At 30.1% G+C, this 20158-nt stretch overlaps 1 protein-coding gene across 1 annotated transcript; it reads left to right on the forward strand.

The window, feature by feature from the left end:
- The first annotated feature begins 18631 nt into the window (after positions 1 to 18631).
- On the forward strand, positions 18632 to 18997 carry LOC140451610 (uncharacterized). Its single transcript, XM_072545457.1, has one exon. It carries the CDS (start codon positions 18632 to 18634, stop codon positions 18995 to 18997), a length of 366 nt encoding a protein of 121 aa, XP_072401558.1.
- The last annotated feature ends 1161 nt before the right edge of the window (positions 18998 to 20158 follow it).

Here is a 20158-nt window from a genome sequence, read left to right on the forward strand (position 1 = left end):
GATTTAAAATCTTATTATTATAAAAATTTCATTTATTTTCTTGTATGCTGATTGATAAGATAACGGCAGAAGTTGAAAATTGTTTTATTCCTTTTTTATATAAAATAAAGAATACTTCATTTTTGTAATATACTATTTTCTTTTATTATTATCCTTCTTCTCTATCTCGATAAAGGACAACTTGAAAATCTTTGAATCCATCGAACACAGGTAATATAAGGAGTCTTATTTTACATTTGATAACAATTAAATTATAATTTTTTTTTTATTGGCTCAATAAATTAAAATCAAAGTCAAAATAAACAATCATAACAATATATATATATATATATATATATATATATATATATATATATATATATATATATATATATATATATATATATATAAAGTGGGAATAAAAACTGTATAAATACTTTTTTATAGTTTTGATACATTCCACATTCCTGTTAACCGTTTGCTTGACACTGTTATTATAGTATTATAATGTAGGTATCATTTATTAAGGCAATAATAAATTTTAAATAAATATGCTAGGTCTCTTCAGGAATTATTGAATTGTCTTATAATGCAAATATTTCAGAATATGTAAAAACCCACTTTTATTCCAAGACCCTATAGACCCTAAGAAAATATAAGGAAAACACGGTAGCGAAGTAGTATGTAAGATTAAAATCATTATTATGGTATTCGACCTTTGCGAGAAGATAAGAAAATTAAGAGAAAGAATTTTAATCGTAAAGATTTAAACAGGTTAGTACTAAATTAAATAATTTTGTTTGATTTAGAATTTACTAAAAATGTATTTTTACACGCAAGATAAAATATTATTATCATTCACCCATCTTTATTTTATATGAAACGTAGTTTTACCAATTAAGATGTTTACAAACACTATTAGCTTACCTGATCATTATTTTGTAGTGAATAATATTCAAAAAGCGAAATTGGCTATTTCTGATGAATAAAAATTCATCAGGATCCGCATCTACTCTCATAGAAACCAGAAAAATGCCGAGAAATACGTTAAAATTCGCACAAAACTTTTTAACACATGTTGCAAGATGAATTCGATTTAAAAAACACTTAGGCGCTACGGTCACTATGTCTCATTGTTAAACAATGGTTATAAGTTTAAAATGGTTTATCCTATTTGTTAACTATACAAGGTCTTTAAGGCCCCTATTCTTTGTAAATCGTTATTAGCTACTTACTTGTGATAAGTGAAAATGGACGTGTAGGTATATAATAATAGCTTTAAAAATGTAATACGTTTTTTTAATGTTTCGGTTTCCTTTGTTGTCAATAGTATATTAGAACTTTTATTAGAAATAATAGTAACAATCAACTAAAAAAATGATTCATAAAAAATATCGATTTTTATCCGTAATATTCCATTTAACGTTTTCTTATTTTCTCATTAATGATATAGTTACTATCTACAGTTAATAATTTAAATGTATTACAAATTTATTGTATAGAATGAAAAGAAAAGTTATTTGTAGATCTTACGAAAGCCTATGACCAACGGCCAATCATAAAACTACGGAATATATTACAGAAATCGAAAATTAATACGACCGACATTAGAGCATAATAATACTAGTATTACGTAAAATAAGAATCATTCTAAAATACTTTCCACCCAAGAGAGCGGCGCCAACACAAACAAAAATCAATGTCGAAGGACTAAATACGGAATCCATTGAATACTTATACAGGAAAAGAATATCAGAGAACATCGCTAGGAACGAAATATTAAAAAACGATAACATCAAGGAAAGCTGGGAAAAACACAAAAATAACATAATTAAAGCAGCAACAGAATCACTTCAAGAAAAGAAAGTAACGAACACTAACATATCAAAAAAGAAAACACCCTGGTTTAGAGAGGAAGTGAAGACAAAATGTGAAGAAAAGAAGAAAACCCTTTTACAATATAGAACACAACAAACACAACAGGTATACAACCACTATAAACGAATCAGAAATGAAACGAGTACTTTAGTCTAAGTCTTTAGTCTATAATATAAAAATGAATCGCAAAATGTGTTGGTAAGCGCATTATTCAACAACGCATGGACCAATCTTAACAATTCTTTTTTTAAAATGTTCCTTGAAGTCTAAGGATGGTTTTTACGTCGAGTAAAATTCGAATAATTTCCGGGAAAGCCCTATAGTTTATTTTTATGAACGAGAGAGTAATTAGCATAATTTTAACTGGTAGCTCCGACCACTCCATGGGCGTGCTCAAGATTAATTGAAAAATTACTTTGAATAATTGTAAAAAATAAATGAATTATTTCAGTGTTATAAAGTGTTATGTGTATGTAAACAAAAGTGACCTCTTTTATCACACACTATATTAGAACTGACTGGCCTACATTAAAAAGGGTTTTAAAAAATTCACATTTTTTTTAATTTTTAAAAATTACAAAAGAGAAAAAGAGTTTTTAAAATCGTCTAAGGTATGTTAAATAGATGAATAAAAATATTAATATAAAACTTACAGCTACTTGTTACAAATCCAAATCAGATTCAGAAGATGAACTTTCAGAACCAAGATTTATAATAACTGGCTCGATCATTTTATCAGTAATATTGCCCAGCTTCCACATTTTTTCCTCTTCTTTAATAGTGTGATTTACTGCCTTTTCCCAGTTTTCAGGTTTTACATTATTTACGGCCTCCAAAAACAACTGTTTAACATCATGAATTTTAAAAGTGGTATTTTTTCTTGAAACTTCACTCTTTATCTGTGCCCATACCAGTTCAATCGGGTTTAATTCACAATGATATGGTGGGGATCTAAGTAATTTAAAAGGTCATTTAAAAATAAAAATAAAAAAAATATTTTTATTTTTATTTTTATTTTTATTTTTATTTTTATTTTTATTTTTATTTTTATTTTTTTTATTTTTATTTTTATTTTTATTTTTATTTTTATTTGTATTTTTATTTTTATTTTTATTTTTATTTTTATTTTTATTTTTATTTTTATTTTTATTTTTATTTTTATTTTTATTTTTATTTTTATTTTATTTTTATTTTTATTTTTATTTTTATTTTTATTTTTATTTTTATTTTTATTTTTATTTTTATTTTTATTTTTATTTTTATTTTTATTTTTATTTTTATTTTTATTTTTATTTTTATTTTTATTTTTATTTTTATTTTTATTTTTATTTTTATTTTTATTTTTATTTTTATTTTTATTTTTATTTTTATTTTTATTTTTATTTTTATTTTTATTTTTATTTTTATTTTTATTTTTATTTTTATTTTTATTTATTTTATTTTAATTTTAATTTTAATTTTAATTTTAATTTTAATTTTAATTTTAATTTTAATTTTAATTTTAATTTTAATTTTAATTTTAATTTTAATTTTAATTTTAATTTTTATTTTTATTTTTATTTTTATTTTTATTTTTATTTTTATTTTTATTTTTATTTTTATTTTTATTTTTATTTTTATTTTTATTTTTATTTTTATTTTTATTTTTATTTTTATTTTTATTTTTTATTTTTATTTTTATTTTTATTTTTATTTTTATTTTTATTTTTATTTTTAAAAATAAAAATAAAAATAAAAATACAAATAAAAATAAAAATAAAAATAAAAATAAAAATAAAAATAAAAATAAAAATAAAAATAAAAATAAAAATAAAAATAAAAATAAAAATAAAAATAAAAATAAAAATAAAAATAAAAATAAAAATAAAAATAAAAATAAAAATAAAAATAAAAATAAAAATAAAAATAAAAATAAAAATAAAAATAAAAATAAAAATAAAAATAAAAATAAAAATAAAAATAAAAATAAAAACGTTTATTGCCCTAATAATATTTAACATTGCAAATTTAATATATCATTCTCTTCTTTTCCGACGTCCCGCTCTTGCACCGCCTGCTTCTGGATGTTTTTCCTTTCGGATTCCTGTCATCTTCTTCTGTAGGTACTTATTTTGGCATCGTACCTACTTCCCTACAAAGAGAATATAACATAATTTATACGGATCCCATCTCATATAGGAATTATCGGCAATGAAGAGGCAAACAAAAGTGCTCGTGATGCAGTAACAAATCGTTGCTTTGGAATAACAAAGTTCTATGTTGTGCGGATGCCATTTTGAGTTACAGGCGGTCAAAGTTTTAATATTACACATTTATTTTCTTGTTGATACTGTACGAAGATTACATTAGTGTAAATTACTAGAAAAAAATAAGCTAACATTATATACTATTTTGCTTACATATATAATTAACAGAATAAACAAACAAAAATAGCATCAAAACGCAGTTAGAACTTTGCTTCTAAATCTCGATGCTTTCCAGTTATTTAACATAGTTCTATCTTCCACATACACCCTTGTTTTATAAATGAGATTGGAATTCTATATCACTTACTAAGAGAGGAGAAAATAATACTAATAATTATATTAAAAAAATGTTTATTTCATATGAGAAATATATATTCGAAAATGAAACAGTTAATTTTAAAGAATTCAGAAACGTTTGAAAATATTGTTTATCAGTATCCGGCATACTTATATTCATCATTTTTTCAATTGCTTTCACCTTATCTTTAGAGAGCTCATTTTTTAAGGGTAAGGGCATTGGTATATTTATTATAATTATGTTGTTCTCTCCGATTAGTAATAATGCCATGTCGAGAAGCTTTTCTGTCACATGTTCTTGAACCACCGCGTTTGGAAGGAGGAACATATTGTAGTATACTATTCCGTAGAGATACTTTTGTAAATATGTTTTCTGAGTGAGAGACCTTATATTCTGCTTCTGCTAAATTTTGTGTAAATTTTATTGACACCATTTTAGAAAATGGAATTTTTTTGAAAACCAAATTTTTGGAACAGGTTTCATAGTCTTTAAAATCGTGATCTTTTAATTGCAAAATAATATAAGGATGTCTTATTCACAGACTTCAAATTGCGTATAAATGAAAGTGGTGAATAAAATTCCACTTTTTCCATAAATCTTTCAATGTTACTATGCACATGATCCACTTATTGAATTGCTTCATGACCTGGTGTAGAAGACTTTCTAATTCCGGATGCTGTCTCAGTGCTTCTATAACAGAAAATGAAATAAATGAGATATACAAGAATCACTCAATGTGACTAGATTAGTGATATTATTGATATGACAGAATGTTCGGTACTAATAGGCGGTAACATTAAATTTGCGTAATCAAATATACTGGATTCTAGTGGTCATTGTACTATAACTACGCCATCATCTGAAGAATTTTTGTGAGAGGTGAACAAAAGTTTTCCATTAACTTCTTCTGGAGTTTTTTTTCTAGAATTTGTTTCCCTATTCCTTGCTTTATACCTGTAACATATATAAAGGCAGATAATTGTAATAAAGATATATACAGGAGTCATCCAAAAATGGTAATGGCTATGATTTTGGATTAAATGTCTGCAGGTGTTCTTCTTCCTTAGAAAGTTTATGGAGTTTATATAAGGGAATGTGATCAATCTCTCAATGGTTTGAATTTCATTGCCGTCTGAATATCTATGGTCCTAATTTTGGGAAGCATTAGCAGTTCTTCTGGAATGATTGTTCTTGAATTTATGTAACTCTGGGTGGGGGTTTTGAATTCGCATCTTGGCGGAAGATTAATTTTTTTTATTAACTCCAATTAAAATTACAATCTATCCAAAAATAAAGAATAATAAATAATTTGTACATAGCGTGTAGGAGGAGCTTCTTTCAGTGGAGAGTTCCGTTTCTTTATTTAGCAACTGTAAATGTTACGCATACGCATACGTTAGAATAAAGAGGAAGGAATTAAAAGAGACCCTTGAGGAACTGGGAGTTAGCAGAAAGTTACGTAACATGATACCTCTTACTTTAGAGAATACAGAAAACAGAGTCAAATTAAACAATCATGCATCGGACAAATTTATAGTAAACGAAGGATTAAGGCAGGGCGATCCTTTGTCATCATTAATCTTCAATTTATGCCTAGAAAAAATAATGCGAGAACCGAAAATCAATAGAGAAGGCAGGAGAATCCTATATCATAAAAGACCAAGTTTTGGTATTTGCGGATGATGTAGTGTTGCTGGCGAGAGGAAAAAAGAGCTACAGGAGATAGTACAGAGAATAATAAAAGCAGCAAAGAAAATGGGACTTTACATAAATAAAACTAAAACAAAATGTATGCTGTGGACAGATGATCAGTTCAGGTATGGACAAAAGTTTAAAGTAGAAGTAGAAGAAAAATCATCATCCGAATTCGAAATGGTAGAAATATTTACATACCTAAGTGCTATAATATCACGTAAAACTAACATTAAAGGAGAAATTCCCAGCCCAGTTCATCTATTGATCGGCGCTGATTTGTATTCTGATATTCTTTTAAATAATACACTCTCTCTTGGCCCAAAGCTACCAATGTTACAGGAAACTCTTTTCGGTTATGTAAACTTCGGTAGGGTCCCAAGTTCAGCTATTGGTAAAGGATATCATCTCTCCACATATCTTAACAATTTGGTCACATGCCATATCAATCATATTTCTGACACCCCCTTCTCGTCTGATGAAGTGTTACATGGATTAGTGGAAAAATTCTGGGAGTCTGATCAACTTCCATAGATTCAGGATTCTGTAGATACAGAGCACCCCGCAGAAACTCAGTTTTTAAAGATCGTACAAATTCTTCCCTCAGGTCAATATAAAGTCTCTTTAAATTTAAATCGCCCTATTAGTGATATTAAATTATCAGGCTCTTTACCGGCAGCTAAGGCTCGCTTTCTCCAATTAGAGAGGAAACTACACTCTGATCCACAAATCTTTGATAGTTATCGCAAGATCATTCAAGATTATTTAGCCAATGACCAGATTAAAAAAGTACCTTTAAAGCCGCTAACCTCAGAAAATAGGCTAAATTATTATTTACTCCACTTTCCAGTCAGAAAAAATGACTCTAGTACAAATGTACGGCTAGTATTTGATCCAGATAATAAAACTCCTTTAGGTTGTCTTAATGATCAACTGGATAAAGGGTTTTTAATCCAACCTCTTCTTATTGATATTCTTTTAAGATGTCGCACATTCACTCAAGTTTTAATAGCAGATATCCAATCTATGTATATGCAGATATGCGTAGACAGTTGTTACACCTACTCAATTTTCTCTGGCGTGACTCACCAGAAATGCCATTCAATGCATTGAAGCTCACTAGAGTTCCTTTTGGTTTATGCTCATCTCCATTTCTCGCCACTAGGGTTCTTAAACACATTGCGGGCAATAATAAGGATGATTTTTCTTTAGCCTGTGACCATTGTTTAAATAGGACTAGTTAGCCAACGCAATGTATAAATTTGTTTGATTCTAATTGAGACAGTCACTAGATGTCACCACTCTTTCTGTCTCAATAGATTTTAATATACCATTGTTTGTTTGATATACATTATACTAGATGGTGTTATGTGAAAAAGTTAAGCACTAAACTAAACGTCCATTTTTGATCCACTGAATTAAATTCACCAGCGTTGCAATATTTCACTGACATAGTAGCGACAGGTTTAGTTACAAATAAAAATGTTACAAAAACAGAACATGGATCACAGGTATTCATTTAAAATAGAGTTATTACTATCAACTACATAGTAAATATCGTGTCAACTAAAATTGTACCTACATAAACGTGCTGTGACTTCTAAATTTTCCTATATCTAAATAAGTTTAAAGAATTTAAATATTTTATTTTATTTGGAAGTGTATTACAAACATTTGGTCCGAGGTAAGTAGAACAATTTAATTCTATGTGTTTAAAACAAAAAGAACATTTGTATGAGAAATGAACAAATTAGGTATTTAGAAATAAATTTTACCGGATAATACATAATTCGATATTATTTGAAAAAAGTGATTTTAAATTAAAGTAATGTTACTTCCATAATAAATAAATGGTTTTTTACAGATGGCTGGAAATAGTTGTTGTTATTACAAATGTGGTTTATCACCATACAAAATTCATGGATTAAGAATGTTCAGATTTCCGACAAAAAATCCTTCGGCTTGTCAAACATGGATATTACACTCTGGTAAGTAAATAGAAACTTTTTTTACATTCTTTTATTTTACACCGTTTTCGTTACGCAATTAACTTGAAAAAATGTTTATTTTTTTTTCATTCATCATTTTTTATTATCGCCAGGGTGCACGCGTCATATTCGAGATGCATTAATTTGAATTTTACGTTTTCTTTGGTATTATAATTATGATATAATAAACTTCGGAAAAACAAATTAGTGAATAAATATCAAGTTAATAAACATAAACAAAGTATTAGATATTTAAATATGTATTTCTGTAGCTATTTTTAGTTATTGTATTGAAAAGTAGAAATAAGTTCATCTTTATCGGAGAACTAATTTATACAAAGGTCCATCTGGGAAAAAATTATTGGTTTCACGTAAAAATTTTATACTGATATTTGAAGATTCTAAAAGATATATGAGGGTTAGTTAATAATAAATCTGTAAAGACATACAGGTGATTTTGGCTATAAACGTTTTTTATCCAGTTTAGAGAAAAATAGTTAAAATAAAATTGTAGATTCAAAAAGTTCTTCCGTTTGTGAGTTTCTAAATTAAAATATATAAAGAATTCACCAAAATAGTTGCAAAAAACCCTTGATTTTGCAGAAATTTATAAATTTTAATAACTTTGTTTTTGCATAATGGTATGTAATGTAACTAATAAAAATAGTGACGATTTGTTTATCGTAGAAAGCGATTATGTAAACAACTTTTTGTTGAGCTATCCCAGTTTGAAAAAAAATTATGTTTTACGTGCCACAGAAGCCAAGATATTGCAAATTTTGCAATCGCCCTTCATTTTGAAAAAGTTCAAATCAAAAAAAAACCGAGCTCAAATGGTTCTCCATTCTACTTTTCCGAAGCGGTATTTTACGAATACCATCATTTTAACGGGTTATAAATTTTTGCTTCTTTACCGCATATGCCATATGTAAGTTGGAACGCACAATTCAGATCTTCATTTAGTGTCCCTTCAATTTTCAGCTCTTACTGTTGATAGACAATGGAAGTATGATTTTAAGAATAAAATGCTTTGGTTTTAAATATAAAATGCTCTCTTGCCTAGTAATGGTCATAGAAGATTCTATTTTTTTTAGAAAGTGTGTTTTTCACCAGTTTTTCATAAGCATAAATAAGTTTGTGGCATAAACGATATCAACGTTATTTTAAATGTTTATAAACAGAATAAATAACCTATAAACTATTTGCTCTGATTGATATTTAGCGCACTTTAATAACTTATTCATTTCCATAATTTCCAGGAGCTATGTTACATGTCTTTGCGCAAAAAAAGAGTTATTATAATTTATAAATAACTGCAAAAATAAGGTTTTTTTGCAACTATTTTGGTTAATAGTTTCATGTATTTTAATTTGGATACTCTCAAAAATTACATAACTTTTTATGATCTACAACTCTAATAAAAGGTGAAAAAATCTTAAACAGATATTTAAAGTCTCAAAAAGGTATATGAGGGGTAGCTGATGACAATTATGTGAAGACTACAGCTAATTTTGCTTTGCTTTTTTATTAAACAATCGTAAAAAGTGAAAAAAGTGTATGCGCATAAAACGTTTCTTATTCATGTTAGAGATATATGATTAAAATAAAAGTTATAGATCATAAAATGTTCTCTAATATTGAGATTTTTATAATTAAATTACATAAAGAATTGACCGAGATAATTTAAAAACCCTTATTTTTAAAGTAAAATTTATAAATGTTAATATAAATATAAATAATATACATATAAATAACTTTCTTTTTTGCATAACGATATGTAATACAACTATTTAAAATTATGGCAGTTAATGAGTTTTTAAAGGGTGCTAAATATCATACAGAACGACCATACAGTTTATGAGTTATTCAATTTGTGAGTCCGATTATTTAAAAAACTGTACTTGTCCAAACAGTCACTCTAGGGTTATTTTGTAAATAGAAATCGATTTTTATGGCTTCGTTTTAAATTATTAAAAACAAACATCAAGATTATATTAAATTTGTTTTTAAATATCAGTTTGAAGAATAACAAATTTTTAGCATATAAAAATTTCTAATAACTTTGACTTTTTTATGTGTTACACTTGTATCTAGGCTCAATATAAAGCTAAACATTTAAAAAAAACCAAAACCTTCTATTGCCCAGAGGAAATCAAATAGCATTTTTTTTTCTTGTTTAAGAAATTGCAAATATTTTCATTGTTTATTAACATCAAGAGCTGAAAATTGAACATTGTAAAAGAATATCTAATTTTATAATTCGATTTATCAATAGCATACACAGTGAAGAAGTAAATTAGTTTTGAAACATTAAAATAATGGTACTCGTAAAATATCGCCACAGAAAAATGCAAGGGAGATCTGTCCGCTGCAATATCTCAGCTTGTTTCTTGTTATTGGTTATGGAAATTTCTGTTTTTTTTTTAATTGTGCTTTTACACCAGCTTTTCATTGAGTCTACGTACAGCCGTATGACATAAAAAATATCAAAAGTAGTATAAATGTTTAGAAGCTAAAAAGCACTTTTTCAAACTGTTTTTTTAATAAAATGTTGAAGTTTACAAATAAAGCTTCAAATAATCGATTCAAAAAACGTCAAATAACTGTCAAAGGTTAAACACCCTTTTTAAAGTTCCTCACGGATTTTAAAGATTTAAACAGTGTTAAACAGATAGAGTAATTCATCGACGAAGATGAATCACCAGATCACACACTCATTGCAGCTAATGTTCCTCCCTCTTTTTCATTTTCAGCTGACTCTAAGGAGTCCTTAATCCTAAATCCTTAACTTCATCAAAAGAATTTCTATCTTCGGAAATTGAGTCCATCTCCGTTAACTACATACCCATCCTGGCTGCCATTATGGATTTATCCATCCCTCGTCGTACTAATTCAAAGCCCATGTTGGCAGTAGGACAAAAAAGGGGACACTTCAATGACAGTCCTCCTGATACTCCTACCATTCTATCTTCATCCGGTATTCTTGCTCTATTAAGTTCTTTTCCTCCTTCGGAATTTTCCACCATTTTCCATTTCGATACCACTTTGGGTGGTATCGAAATTATATAATCGGATATTATATTTCCGCTATAAAAATGATCTAATTTTACACTCAATTCCACGCAACTTATTACATTTCTTGAGAACTCTTTTGTATGTATCACCCCACTACAAGAAGCTTAAAAATCCTCCAACATAGATGGTATTCAAAAGGACTTATTGCAGCTCTACATAGGTACAAGGAAAAGATCACTAAAAACCGTATTACTAGAATCTTAAAAAAGTTAAAAGAACAGCCTACCTCCGACTTACAAGAGTATATATAAGTGCATCCTCTGATAAATCTGATATCAAATCTAATCACAGCATACATGATGAATAGAATTTCTCTATTTCTCTCGCATTTATTCATTTTTTCTGCTCTCTGTATATTTTTACTTCATCTTTTGCCAAATTTAGACACGATATTTAATTAAGTAAGAAAACTTTATGTACTTCAAATACTAGCCCAGTGTGGAAAAAAAATTGTTAATAAAAAATAACCTTAAAATCTCCAATCTCTTTTTTAATCGAAAGGTTATCCTTGACAATTAAGAGACAGCCAAGATTCTGGCCGAAAATTTAAAAGAAAAGTTTTGCAACAAATCTGAACCTAACCATATATACTCTTTTCTTCCTTCGCCCTTTCATTATTCATCCTCAGTTTCACAAGATACCAATTATCCGAACTCTCGTATAAACTATTTCGAACTAAAAGCTGCACTCAAATCCTATAAAAACACAAAAATTAGGGTTTTCTAGAATAATCTTGAAAAATTTCTCGAAAATTCCTTAGGCACCAACGACCCTCTAAATGAAGCCAGTAAATTTACCACTGACATACCGCTGACAATCGTTAATGAAAGATCTTGCCCTAATCTATACTAAGATAAAAGAAAGATCATTACAAAGAACAAACGAACACAAACGGGTTATGTCATGAAGACAAATCGTTTTTGTCTTCATGACATGTCATTTTTTCACTCTATTACTAGCTACCATTCTACCACAATTTTACAATTATTTCCCGTTCTCCAACCCTTCCTACTCACATTTTAACCCCACTCCATTAGAAATACAGACAGTTGTACACTTGACTGCTGACTGTTGCTAGAAACAGTCGTCCTCTCTTTCGTCTGCTGAGTCCTATTAGGCAGACGTATAATCTCTCTATCGCTATCTATCGCTTGGTACAGACTTACCGCGCTTTTTCTCCACTCTAACTCTCTCGCATGTAGTTACGCGAAAAATACCGAAAATACTATTTTAATCGTGTACAGACGAAAAATGTGCTCTATATCGTGATCTAAGTGTTAGTACCGCGAAACACGTCTTCAGAAACCGGTAACCGGACAGTTTCCCCGTATGAAGAACAACCGCGACTGAAAGCCTCTAAATACCGCGAGTGTGTATATGTGCAGCAGAAGAATTGGTAAGACTTTATATAAAATTAATTTGATATAGTCTGTATAACCTTTTGCCACATATCCTAACTTATTTGAACCAACCCTATGTAATACAGTCCTCATACACCGAAATTATATTCATAATTTCACATATGTACACTCTTTTTGTACACACACATTTCTTAAGCAATCTATAATCAACAAGATGTCGTAGCAACTGTACTTAACATTGAAGGGGCATTTTATTTAATCTCCAGAAAAGCAATCATTGACAAAATCTCCCACTATAATTTAAATGGTAATATTTTCTCATTTGTAAAAAAATATCTAATTGAAAGAATCTTTAAAGTCCTTGCCAAGGGTAAACTTTTTCAATCTCTTCCTCAAAATTAAGGTGTCCCTTTAGAATCTGTATTAAGTTTAACTTTATTCATTCTTGCCATCAACGAAATTTGCCTCCCATCAAATATGTTCAATACGCTGATGACCTAATCATTTACTGCCATGTTAAATCTGTCTCAACCTCATATAAACTTATACAAAGTGTAGTAAATCTAACGAACTAAGATTATCACTCTCTGAGAGCAAAACCAAATTAATAAAATTTTCCATAGGGATTTCCACTCCCTTACCCCAAATTTTATTTACCAATTCTCTACTTTCTGTTGTTAATTATTGTAAAATTCTCGGTTTTATGTTTGACTCCAGATTAAATTGAAAACATCAAATCTCTGAACTTAAAATCAATTGTTTTAAAAGGTTGAACATTTTTAAAACCCTCAGTCATCTTCAATGGGGTGCCAATAAAACTACTTCTGAGCGCTTTTCGCTTTAGTCCTATTGAGAGTGTATACCGTGAATCTAATGAACTTTCTCCTACCCAAGACGATAATCACTTCTACTTTCGTATGCTGCATCAACATCCGTCTTCTTCCACTAACAATAACCAACACCTTATCATAGAACCTATACCTCAATTAATTTGTCCACTACTTAAAAATATTGACCTTTTTCTGACTAGTTCATTTCTTCTACCTTTACTTCCCCTCTGGGCTAAAGATCTCCCTTCAATATACACCTCACTCACTTTTTTTAACAAACTTGAATCTTCTAACCTTTGTTCTAAACTATTTGTTCAGATTAACTTTCATATATCCATTTAGTCAATACAATTTTCACTGAGCACCTATTAGTTCAAAACATTCATGACATAATACCAAAATCTCTCTGCTTACGATGTAACAGTCTCTCTCATATGGCTGCCTTCTCACACCGGAATTACTGGTAATAAAACAGCAGATCATTGTGCCAAATAAGCTACCAACCATGCCAATTCAACTAGCTAACGAATCTCGAAATTCGTTTTAAAAAAGTCGGTAGAGGATACTTGACAAAACTTAGAACAAAAGAGCAAAACAACTTTTCATAAACTTCAATCTTTTATTGGTCATCTCTCCCTAGACTTCATAACTATAAGAGAAGCATCGACTATTACAAGACTACGAATCAACCATACCAAACTTACCAACTGCAAACAATTCACCAACCTGTATAAAGCACTGGACTTGAAACCTACTCTAAGGAACTAGAGAATTGTCTATCTCTTCCTCAACTGTAAATTGTATATGTTTATTATGATACTTGAAAATGTTGACTATTTCAATAATTTTGTGTTTAGGAAGTGCCAAAACTAAATCATCTACATATCTTTAAAAAAAAGGAATGAAAAAAGTGCAATTGTTGATACAATCACAATCACTGATAACATCATCCATGACATAGCTACTTAGAATGGGTGAAAGACTAGATCCCATATGACTAGTTTCTGATAGTCCTATGGGATCTTTTTTTTTCCTATCTAAAAAATTTCTTTTTTCTTACTCTTATACATATATATATACATATATATATATATATATATATATATATATATATATATATATATATATATATATATATATATATATATATATATATATATAAACATATATTGGCACAACTGCGAAGTTATTTATATTTTGAATACAGAACTTAAATTATTTTTTTACTTTATTGTGCAGAAAGTTGTTTTTTTTAAGTTGTGTTAATAATAATATTGTTGTAGGTAATGCTGCATTGGAAAGTCTGGAGCTACCCGATTTAAAAAAGAATTTCTTTCCAGTAAGCATTTTGTCCAAAAATAAATATCTAAATGCAAACCAAAAAAATATAGTGAGGTAGAAGAGGAAGGTTTGTTAACGACACCACGCGTTTTTTATACGTATAAGATAGCAAAACAACCTCAACCAGTGCCAATAGTGTTTCGCAATACATACATGGCTTATTTTAGTTCATGAAAACAATGTTACAATCAATTTCTATAACTATTAATGTAAACAATTTTGTTTTGTTTTTTTTTTATCTTGAATTATTATTTCGTTAATATTGTCTATGTGTAGATATTAGAATTTTGATAAGTGGTATATAGCTATTAAAATAATGTGAATTTAATTTTTGCAATATCTATCACTTTGTAATTTAAAATTATTTCATTAATAAACAGCTCAAATCGGGCGAGTTGATTGAAAAAAACATTCTCATTTATGTAAACAGAAATACAAAAATGGTGTTTATATCATAAAATACATAAATAAATAAAATAAAGGATACTATTTATTAAAATGTTGTTTTATTATTCCTTTTATCCCAACACATAGATTAATTTTTCCCTAAATATGTGTTGCCTCTTGTTGTGGCATATCGATGTGTTTATTTGTTTCAAAAGCATTATCAAAAAACCATACCTATAAGTTTACTATATTTTCAAACGTCATTTTAAAGATTAAAAGATTGAAAATTTAATTTTCTCAAAACATACATAAAACCATTGTTTAAACAGATTTTCTTTTTTAAACAATGATAAAACTTAAGTCTTGACTAAAAAATAAACCTCTGCATTAGTGTTCTAAGACGATAGCAATCGAGTCTATTTCAATTAAATATTTAATCCTTTTCTAGCAAATCATATAACCAAATTAAATATCTGGTAAACTAATAAAAAATTAAAAAAGGTAGCATTTACCTACTTCATATAAATAGATTACTAACCGATTTAGATTTAGCAAGTCTCAAAGTATAAAAACAATTTGAAATATTCGCTCGAAATAGTCAAGTTATCTTTCACTAGACGCATACAACGATAATAACAATAAGCATTTTATTAAAGTTTTATATTTTCTTCACAATCTGGCATCCGTGTACAGGTTTGCCTTAGTTAGGAGACAGGCAAAAATATACTCGAATAGAATCCTGCAGAGAATTAAGTTTCTGTTAATAGTTTTTTAAATTTATGACTAGAGGCCGCCATGTGACGGCAGAATAAAAGTCAAACGTTTGTTCCATAAGGATTGTCTAACTAGTCCTATTTAAACAATGCTGTGACACTCTCTTGTATTCTAGTTATGTAGATGATATTTTAGGTGGATGTGACTCTTTAGAAGAATTAGAACTCTTATTCTCTCAACTTAAAATCTTGTTAGGTAAGCACGGTTTTAATCTCCACACAGTTTCCTCGAACAACGAAGAGTTTTTGAGAAGACATGGCCTCAAAAGTTCGACGCCCTTAACCCATAACTTAGGTGATTCTTCTTCGAAACTCCTCGGAGTTAAATGGATACATTCAACAATCAGATACATTCTCATTTTCACTACCAAATTTTGATTTAGGCCAGTCAATCACTAAGAGAAAGGTGCTTAGTATTCTGATGTCTACTTTCGATCAAATGAATTTAGCCGGTTATATCACTGCCTCTTCCAAAATCCTTTTGCAATGTTTATGGCAGGCTAAACTTAGTTGAGACGAACCGATCTTCGATCCAGAATGGTTAAATGATTGGAAAATTTTACTTGATGGTTTTCAACCCATTCCCCTTTTCAAATTCCCCAGATGTTTAGTATTAGATAAACAAATTATAGATGTTCAACTTCACACCTTCTGTGATAGCTCCTTTAAGATATTTGCAACATGTACCTATCTGCGCGTAGTGTACGAGGATTACTCTGTCTCCTCTCGTTTGGTATCTTCCAAATCTCGAATAGCTTCTGCTAAACAAAATCTTACAATACCTCGCTTAGAGTTGAATGCTGTGTTAATCGGAGTTATTTTAACTCAATCAATTTCGAATGCATTGAGGAGGAATTGGCCGATCGCACAAACTCATATTTATAGCGACTCATTAGTAGTTTTTAGTTGGATTTTGAATAAAAGGCTTTCGTTGAATCATTATGTTCATAATCGTGTGCAGAAGATTATTGCCCTAAGTAAGGATTACTCTTTTCATCACATTCCGTGTCAACTAAACGTAGCAGATATTCCGACTCGTCCCAGGGACATTACACCCAATTCCAAACTCTCAATGTTACGGCTGTCAGGCCCAGAGTTTCTTATTAAGCACCCTCTTGATTTTTCCCAGTTTAAGATTATTCTCATCACACAAAACTTAACCGAGATTCGATCAACACAAGTTACATTAACCACGGCCTCCCTTGAAATACAAGTCAATGAAACCTTAGAATTCATTTTCTTTAAGTTTTCGAATTTCTCTCGCATGCAAAGAGTATTGGCCTATGTTTCTAGATTTATCAAAAATCTGAAGAATAAAACCTCTAATCCCTCATTTCTCTCGTCTTCCCTACAGAATGAAGAAATTAAAGCGGCAACTCTAAGCATTGTACGATACCTTCAATTACGATCATTTCACAGGGAACTATCAGAATTAAAAAGTGGAAAACCTCTCTCGAAGAGATCGCTTAGGCTGTAACGATGCTTTGATCGTTTAACAGTTCGAACCGTGGGAGTGTCAATATTTGCGCATCCACTTCTACGACGTGACTTCGTAGTGGGATTCAGGACGGCTATTTAAGGCGTGTGAATAGCGGAATTAGACAGTCTTGTAGCTAGCGCTCTAGGCTCCCTGACTCGCCGGTGTAGTGAACCAGCGAGACATTCTGGACAGAGATAGTTCCGTATTGAGGATCATACTCTGTCCCTAACCAAGCGGAACCCATCGGTATTGCGTATTGAGCATTACCGTGGATCTGCACAGAACCAATCGGGACAGAGATTTCCGTATTGAGGATCATACTCTGTCCTTAGCCAAGCGGAACCCGTCGGCATTGTGTATTGAACATTGCCGTGGGTCTGCACAGCTAAATATTTTGTTTGCGAGCATATACGGAGCTTTCTCTGAATTGAAGCGAAAGCGAGTATATTAGTAGTACTAATTAGTTTCTTTTCTTTTATAGACGTTTGCCGGGAAATTCATTCATCGCGGGACCCAGACGGAAACGTAGAATTCGTTTTATTTTTGTTTTATAAGTATACAACGTAGAATTCCTTTTTTTTTAGTTTTTATTTATTGTATATATATACTTAATAGATTTATTTTTATTTCAAACCTGTGTTTTACTGAGTCTGTTGCCCCGAAAGAGCTACCCATCACAAGGCAACTAAATGTTTTTTATGATCAGAAGTATTCGACACTACGTGTTGGAGGTAGACTTTCCAACGTTCCCTTCTCTCTTACAATAAGAAACATCCCATGATTCTTCCTAGTAAGAATCGAATTTTATCTTTGATGATGTATCAAATCCACGTCTCCCTACTCCACATGGGCCCACAAGTGTGTCGTGTCTCATTTTAGAATGAAATTTTGGCCTTTGTAGAGTTTAACTCAAATAAAAAAAGTAATTCACAACTGCGTGGTATGCCACAGGTTTAAAGCTAAAATAGTCACCCAGTACCCAGTTTATGTCTGATCTTCACTACAACCGTGTTTCAGGCACAAGGCCGTTTCAATTTGTCTCCGTGGACTATGCTGGACATTTTACGTTGAAATGATTCACCTCGGTAGATCTGCTTCCTATAAAGCATATGTAGCATTTTTCATTTGCACCACCACTAAGTGTTGCCATCTTGAGCTAATAACCGGCCTCACTACTCATGCCTATATTTTGGCACTAAAAAGATTTATAGCACGAAGGTCAGTCCCATCATGTATCTGGTCTGACAATGCGACTAATTTTTATGGGGTAAAAAACGACCTCCATGAACTCTATAAATTTTTTATGAATGAAGACCACACAACATCCATTAATGACTTCGCAGATCAGAACCAAATCACTCTTAAGTTCGCTACCCCTCTTAATCCTACAAGTGTAGGAATACATGAAAGAGGCATTCAGTCAGCTAAGTTTCATCTCCGTCGTGTGATCGGAAACTCAGTGCTCACTTACGAATCCTTCAATACAATTCTATGCCAAATTGAGGCAATTCTTAACTCTAGACCACTATTTAGGATCTCAGAATGCCCAGAAGATCTTTCCTTTCTTTGCCCTGTCCATTTTTTGGTGGGTCAATCTCTATTAGCCCCACCGGAGCCTAGTAATATTTTAGAGATCCCAGAAAACAGACTGTCCCTCTACCAGAAATAGTCTCAAATGCAATTATTGTTTTGGAAGAAATGGAATGTCACATACCTCCAAACCATACAATCTCGATCCAAGTGGTGTACTCTTACTCCCCCAAGTCCCGTACAAGTAGATGATATAGTACTCATAATAGACGCCCACCTACCCCCGCTAAAGTGGGAGCTAGCAAGAGTCTTAGAGCTAATACCAAGCAATGATGGCCTGGTTCGGACTCTACGACTTCGGACAAAAAACACAACTTATTAGATCCATCAGGCAAGTAAGTAAATTTCCTAGCCCCACCTAATATAATTTGCTTACTTCTCTTTCCTCTTTTCTAGTTTCATAGGTTTAGCCTTAGTCACCCTGGCGGGGAGTATGTTCGAATAAATCCATTCTAACATGTAAAACTATTTATCAATATTTTTAATTTAGTATTTAACTCCACTTTTGACAAAAATTCACCCACTCTATAAATGTCATAAATGTCAAACATTTGTCAACAGTTTTGAGAATTATAGTTTTTTGTGCACTTAAATCTCTTAACTCTTACAAAAAAGACTCCCCGAAAAATCAGGCACCCCGCCTACCCTCAGAGCGAATTTAGTCCCGCACGGTGCAACATCTCTGTTTGCAGAAAGAAGCCCTAAAAAAACTCATCAAGGATTTACTCCTGACACATTTATACAGTGCTCTCAGAATCTGTAAAAGGTTTATCCAGCTTATGGTATAAAAGCAATCAATAATAAGTTTTAAAAGTTTTTGCATTGGTAGCCTTAGACCCACGTGGTTGGTACATTTTTACATTCAAAATCTTAGTGATAATAACTTGGATAGACAATAGTGCACATACACTTTTCAGAGACTTGTTTACTAGTAAGTAGTATTTAGTAGTAGGAATTTTGTTTAGTTCTGTATGTATTTGTACTGATTTTATTTATGATATTTGTTTTTCTCTCCTTTTCTCTTTAATAAACCGTTTTGTACCTTTATATAGCTTTTTGAACCATTAGTGTTTAAGACATTCTTATATTACAGGTAAGAGCTCTCATATTTTGTAACCAGCAATCTATGTTATACTCTCTATCTCATTTTAGGACATTCTTCATGTTTGTCCTATTGTGTAGATACTAATTTTAACTACAGACATATTTGGGTTAAAGAAGATATGTGCAAATACATATA

Source organism: Diabrotica undecimpunctata, chromosome 10 (genome assembly GCF_040954645.1).
Source record: "Diabrotica undecimpunctata isolate CICGRU chromosome 10, icDiaUnde3, whole genome shotgun sequence".
Lineage (NCBI taxonomy): Eukaryota > Metazoa > Arthropoda > Insecta > Coleoptera > Chrysomelidae > Diabrotica > Diabrotica undecimpunctata.

Excerpts from the sequence above, each read along its gene's own strand:
- LOC140451610 (XM_072545457.1), top strand. The coding sequence starts at position 18,632 with ATGAATGAAGACCACACAACATCCATTAATGACTTCGCAGATCAGAAC.